The following is a 6,799-nucleotide window of genomic DNA, read 5'->3' as shown; positions in this document are numbered from 1 at the left end:
TTCTTCTTCTTCTTCTTCTTCTTCTTCTTCTTCTTCTTCTTCTTCTTCTTCTTCTTCTTCTTCTTCTTCTTCTGGAAGACTCAATACAAGAGGGATTGACTCAGTCAAGGAGGTCACAGCCCTCAGTCTGCAAGATCTGAGCAAGGTTGTTAACTGTCGGACATTTTGGAGGTCATTAATTCATAGGGTCACCATAAGTTGGAAGCAACTTGATGGCACTTAACACACACACACACACTCCCAGTTCGTAGTCCAGCACTCCAGCCACTATAGTATGGCGAATCTCACTCTAGGGCAACAACAAGCAGGGCTAGATTAAGATCTGCTGCGAGCATTGGATGTGACATCAGTGCATCACTGGCAATTCAGGATGCTCTGGTATTTGGGCAAAAACTCTATGGTAAAAACGGCTTCTGCCATAGAGTTTTTGCCCAACTACCAGAGCGCCCCACACCACCGGTGATGTGATGACATCACTTCTGGTGTGCGCCTAGGTTTTTCCTTGCTGCCAGTAAGTTCCACCCACACCAGTTGCCAGGGGGACCTGGCAACCCTAACGTAGCTTGTGTTGTAATCCAGCTCTGTAAACAAGCATTTTAGTATTTTTCCTTTTGTCAAACATCCGTGGCGAAACAATTCCCCCATCACTTCCACTGTGATTCACCTCCTTCACGACATCCCCTCTGAAAAGATTAACGTGCTTTTAAAAAATGGGGGAAGAAGAGATTATTGCTCTGCATACCATAAATGTTTAATGCGCATCATTTTGTAGTTAAAGAAGAAGGAAAAATAAGTTCAACTGTGGCTCTTTCTTTTCAAAGGAGCAGTGCACTGCCATGAATCATACAGTTTGGAGCACACATTTATGAGGCAAAATAATCAAAAAGGCATTTTTATGTCAGGGTACACATTATATATAAAACGGGGCATGTGTCTATGAATTTCTCTCACTCATCAACTTCCCTCGACGACACACAGCCAGTATCATTAGGTTTACCCAGCTAATAGCGCTCCAAAGCGTCGGGCTCCGGCTTGGAATCACTTTTCCCAAGGCTATTTTCAAATCAATAAGCTTTATTCTCTAAATGGCCAGGTACCGTTCAGATAAAAAATAAAGAACCCCTTGCCTGCAGATTTACAATTGTGAAATAATAATAATAGGAAAAAAAAAACATTAGGAAGGAAAGGCAGGGAAACTAGGTAGAGATGGAGAGGTCTTAAGAAGAAGAGTTGGTTTTTATACCCTGCTCTTCACTACCCAAAAGAGTCTCAGGGCGGCTCACCATCTCCTTCCCTTCCTCTCCCCACAACAGGCACTTTGTGAGGTAGGTGGGGGCTGAGAGAGTTCTGAGAGAACCGTGACTGGCCCAATCTTGAATGTAAAAATGGGCGAAGACACAAGGACACAAGGACACAAGGGCAGCGCAGTGGGAAGCAGCTGGAAGGGACACTGATGGGGGGGAAGGGAGCGTAATCTTAGGTTTAAGCAGAGGTGGTGATGGCATCGGGACAGGGTTGCCAAGTCCTACCTTGAGAGCCAGTTTTGTGTAGTGGTTAAGTGCGCGGACTCTAATCTGGGAGAACTGGGTTTGATTCCCCACTCCTCCACTTGCACCTGCTGGATGACCTTGGGCAAGCCATAGTTCTGATAAGAGCTGTTCTTGAAAAAGAGCCGTTTCTGTCAGAGCTCTCTCAGCCCCACCTACCTCACAGGGTGCCTGTTGTGGGGAGGGGAAGGGAAAAGGAGTTTGTAAGTCGCTCTGAGACACCTTTGGGTAGTGAAGGGCGGGGCATAAATCCAATCTCCTCCCTTCTTCTTCTTCTTCTTCTTCTTCTTCTTCTTCTTCTTCTTCTTCTTCTTCTTCTTCTTCTTCTTCTTCTTCTTCTTCTTCTTCTTTAGTGGGGGGAGTCCCAGCCCTCCCTGGGAGTTCTTTGGCACATGCGCTTTGTGCACGCGCCACAATGACATCACCCGGAAGTGACATCATCGTGTCGGGCACGTTGGGGCGGGGGCACTATCATTCAAGGGGAGACCATAGAGTTTTCCCTCGAATGATAGAGCATCCCCCCACAACGTGCCCGACACGATGATGTCACCTCCAGGTGATGTCATCATGCCGGGCACGTCTCTGTGCTCCCGGCACTTTGGGGGTTGGGTTCCCCCCCGGTGGCCTGATCCGGGCTGGCAGGGAACGGACCCATCGAGCGGGGTTTTCCCCACCCCCCCGGGGGACCTGGAGTTGGAAGGGCTGGCCAGTTGATGTGGACTCAGAAGGGCCCACTACCAACCCCTAACTGCCGGGAGCTCAGTGCTAACACTGACCTATGCAAGGGGGCCTGGAGAAGCACATGTTTTCCTGTTTCCCCACCTAGAAATCACAATTGCTGCAGATCTGCAGAAATAAGCAGAGAGCAGCTAGCCCTGCTGGGGCGTAGGGTTGCCAACCTCCCCGGTTTGCCAGGGGTCCCCCATTTTTTTGGGGGGGTCTCTACCCGCCACTGGCCAGATGGCTGACGGGGGAAGCCCCGCCCCCTACACCCACAGCCACCCATCTCTCTCCCTTTAAGTGTGTGGAACCCGTGTTTCCTCCCAAGCCGAATCTCTGCAAGCTTGCAGGGAAATGCCGGCTTCGTGTTCTTAAAAGGGAAACGTAGCTGCTCTTAAAGGGGAAACGCCGGCTCCTGCATTTAAAAGGGAAACGCCGGCTCCTTTAAGTGCAGGGAACTGCCGTTTCTGGAGATCTGGCGCATGGGTGGGGGGCGGCGGTGGACGTCCCCAACATGACATCACCACGTCGGGGATGGCCTGCCCCCTCCAGGAACGCCCCCAAAGTCCCCCGCTGGGGGTGGAAGATGGACTTGGCAACCCTACTGGGACGTCACTCTAGGACTTCTGTCTCTCCTAGTCTCTACAGTATACTATACAGTCAATCCTCCAAAATTGCCATTTCCTTCGAAGAAACTGATCTCTGTAGTCTGGAGCTATACTGTCATTCCAGGAGGACTCCAGACCCCAAGCTTGAAGCTTGGTATCCTAGGGTTGCCAGCTCTGTGCTGGGAAATACCTGGAGATATTGGGGGTGGAGCCTGGGGATGGTGGGGTTTGAGGAGGGGAGGGACCTCAGAAGGGTACAATGCCATAGACTCCACCCTCCAAAGCAGCCATTTTCTCCAGGGGAACTGATCCTAGTGGGAGGTCTCTAGGTGCCACCTGGAGGTTGGCAACCCTAGGTATCTCTAAACATGAATGGTGCTCCAGTTCACCGGAGGCAACTGAAGATGTATTTATTGTGGAAGGCCTCACAGGAAAACTGAGGTTTTATTCTTCCATTTCAACTGTACTGTTTCTGTACTCTGCTGTTTCTCAAGTGTGTGGACTCTAATCTATGGGAGAACCGGGTTTGATTCCCCACTCCTCCACTTGCAGCTGCTGGATGACCTTGGGCAAACGGTCCAGGGTTCTTTTTGTAGCAGGAACTCCTTTGCATATTAGGCCACACACCCCTAATGTAGCCAATCCTCCAAGAGCTTACAGAGCTCTTCTTACAGGAGCTACTGTAAGCTCTTGGAGGATTGGCTACATTAGGGTGTGTGTCGCTTAATATGCAAATGAGTTCCTGCTACAAAAAGAGCCCAAGCCATAGTTCTGTCAGAGGTGTTCTTGAAAAGAGCATCTTCTGTCAGAGCTCTCTCAGCCCCACCTACCTCACAGGGTGTCTGTTGTGGGGAGGGGAGGGGAAAGGATTTTGTAAGCCTCTCTGAGTCTCCGAGTGAAGGGCGTGATATAAATCCAATCTCTTCTCTTCTTGTTGCTCTTTTACTGGTAGGGTTGCCAGACTCCCTATTGGTGGGGATTATCCACTTTTGGGGGCTTCGACCCGCCCCGGCCTGATGGCTGGTGGGGGAAGCCCCGCCCCCAGGCCCCAACACCCACAGCCACCCCTCTCCCTTTTCTCTTGAGAACCCTTCAAGTGCAGGCAGCCAGGGCAAAACGCTGCTCAGAGATTGGGCACGTGGGGCCCGACGTCATCACATTCGGGATGCCCCGCCCCCTCTGGGAATGCCCCCCCAAAGTCCCCCGCTGGGGATGAAGATGGACCTGGCAACCTTATTTATTGGTTTAATTGGTTTGATAGGTTTTATGGCAATCGGACTGTACTTTATGCTTTATATGTGAATAATTGCCTAGAGCAGGCACAGGAAACAACTAAATAAAAACCTGACCTCCCAGTTGCAGTGCCAACCATTATCGTCAAGTGACAGTCCATCAAAGAGAAGGGACGCGTAGCAGCCAGGCGTCCTATCATGCTATACTCATATCCTATTGAGAACTCCTTCCCCAACCACCTTTTAAATTTTGTTTTGATATTTACATTGGTTTGGATGTGAGTTGCTTGGTTGAAAAGCGTGGTAAACTACAGTCAATAATAGATATCTTGCCCCTCCAAAAATTCATTGTTTGAAACCATAGGGCCATATATACTCAAATGGGGAAAAAATGGCACTTTCATCTTAGTGCAATATTTCTCAAGCTCACAATAAGTCATCAGAGTTTCCACCCCCTCCCCATGGAGGTGGGGGTCCCCTGATACCAGGCCCTACCCCCTGTTGCCGATCAGCTGGCTGGAGAGGGGACTTACCTGGAGAAAGAAGAAGGCCCAGGCGACATCGCACAGGAAGTGCCATTATCACGCTGGAGACTTCTGGGTGAAGCTCCTGTATTCGGGCACAAACTCTATAGTAGAAGTCATTTTTACCATAGAGTTTTAGCTCAAATGCCAGGGCATCGTTGCAACATCTCAGTGTGATGACATCACTTCCTGTATGACATCACCTGGGCCTTTCTCTTTCCCCTGGTAAGTCTCCCTTCATCCTCCTGGCAACCTTATTAGTAATACAGATGACAACCCCCCCCCAGAGGTGTTGATAATACATTCTGCATCTTAGGTAATGTTAATACATACGAAGCCTCTTGTGTTATTTCTTTTTAACTCAATCATTTCTCCAAGTTAATAAAACTGTGAATGTAATCCAACATCTCTTACTGAGACTTTGCATAAACACAACCAATTATGGTGGATACTTTTTCAGCTTAGCCATGTAATTAATTCTTCCACATGCATATCAGAAACACGTTCTAGAGAACCTGCAGTTTCTACCTGCTTTGTTTACAAGAATGCCCTTGTATGCCAAAGAGTGCCACAACCTACCTGATTGGCAGCGAGGGATCTCCAGCATCCCACCAGTCCTTCGGAGGGCTGATGTACATGCACCACAGCTCCCAACTGTATCCATGGGCTGAATTTTCATATCGCTGAACCTCAAAGGTGTCCTGCTTGATGTTGTCAATTGAAGGAAGGATAACCCTTTTTCGATTCCCCTGGATTCGTGAGAGAACTGGCTCGGCCCTAGAAAAGAGGCAGCAAAAGTTAATTTGAAAAAAGAGTCATATAGTCAGGGGTCATTTTGTAGAAAAAGAGGTGCAGGAGCTCATTAGCATAACTCATTAGCATAACTCATTTGCATATGCCACACCCCCTGACATCACCGGAAGTGTTTCAGAAGGCAACACCCACCACTCAGGCTCCACTGGACTGTTTTGGATTGCTGGCTATTGGGGGGGGGGTGCAGATCTGTCCTCACAGAGGAGGGAGAGCTTGTACCTGAATAAAACCTGGTCTTAAAGATGTCACTGGACTGTTTTGGACTGGGGGGCCGGGGGGGGACTCTGCAACTTACCTGGCCGTGTCTTGCTCTGACTGAGGGCTGCTGGGAGCAGGGGGTGGGGCTTGTTGCATGTGCCTGCCCCCTGGGCTCTTTACTGCCAGAGCTCCGCTCCTGTGAGCTCCTGCAGGAAATGACCCCTGCATATAGTAAATTCCAATGAAGAAATGGCAGGTGGCTCCACCTGACTCCAGCAATGAGATGGGGCAGACTTGAGGACCATGTGAAGACATGAATCTGGTCCAGCAAGGTAAGCATTGTCTACTCAGACTGTCAATGGCTCTCTAGGGCTCCAGGCAGAGGTCTTTCACATCACTTACCATCTGATCCTTTTATAGGGTTGTCAGGTCCCTTCGCCACTGTGGCAGGGGTCTTGGGGGGCGTTCCAGGGATGGGGGGGGATGATGCACATGATGTCCCTGATGAGATGACGTCCTCCAGAAGTGATGTTATCACATCAGTGACATCACACACGATGCTCTGCTTTTTCAGCAAAACTCTATGGGTTTTTCTGCCTTCAAAACCATAGAGTTTGCCCAAAAACCAGAGTGTCACTGTGCAACATCCTTGGCACGATAACGTCACCCAGAATTGATGTCATTGCATCGGGGACGTCGCATGATGATGTCCCTGTTTGGGAGTGGGGTTTCCCTGCTGGCCAGCGGCAGATCAAAGCCCCCAAAAGTGGGGGAACCCCCGCTGAGACCTGGGGGCTGGCAATCCTATCCGTTTAGCTAGAGATGTCAGGGATTGAACAGGGACCTTCTTCATGAGAAGCAGATACTCTGTCACTGAGCCACAACCCTTCCCCAGAAGATAGTTTCAGAGGTTAGCTGTGTGTCATGGGCTGGGCTGAAAGGCAGGAGTCAGGTCCAGTCTGGGGGTCGTAGCCAGCAAAGACAGAACAGGAGCCGAGGAGAGAGTCCAAGAGAGTGGTCGTTCGAAGCAGAAGGCCAGGAAGCCAGAAATCCGAACAGGAGTGAGCTCCAAGAGCAGGAGTGGGTGCGAGGTCAGCACGGATACGACTCGTTGCTTCCACGGAGAGCCCACTCCCAAGCAGGAGCTATATAGGCCT

The 6,799-nt window shown here is 50.0% G+C and overlaps 1 protein-coding gene across 1 annotated transcript in view; it reads right to left on the bottom strand.

Annotated features, from left to right (window-relative positions):
- The window catches only part of LOC107119379 (putative polypeptide N-acetylgalactosaminyltransferase-like protein 3), a 198,541-nt gene that overhangs the window by 614 nt on the left and 191,128 nt on the right, over positions 1 to 6,799 (bottom strand). Inside the window, exon 5 of the mRNA XM_015421841.1 lies at positions 5,211 to 5,408. Within this exon, the coding sequence (XP_015277327.1) occupies positions 5,211 to 5,408 (198 nt within the window). The remainder of the gene's footprint in view (positions 1 to 5,210; positions 5,409 to 6,799) is intronic.

Source organism: Gekko japonicus, unplaced genomic scaffold (genome assembly GCF_001447785.1).
Source record: "Gekko japonicus isolate JY-2015 unplaced genomic scaffold, Gekko_japonicus_V1.1 scaffold21, whole genome shotgun sequence".
In the NCBI taxonomy this organism is placed as follows: domain Eukaryota; kingdom Metazoa; phylum Chordata; class Lepidosauria; order Squamata; family Gekkonidae; genus Gekko; species Gekko japonicus.
This window is presented reverse-complemented; position numbering and strand designations above follow the sequence as displayed.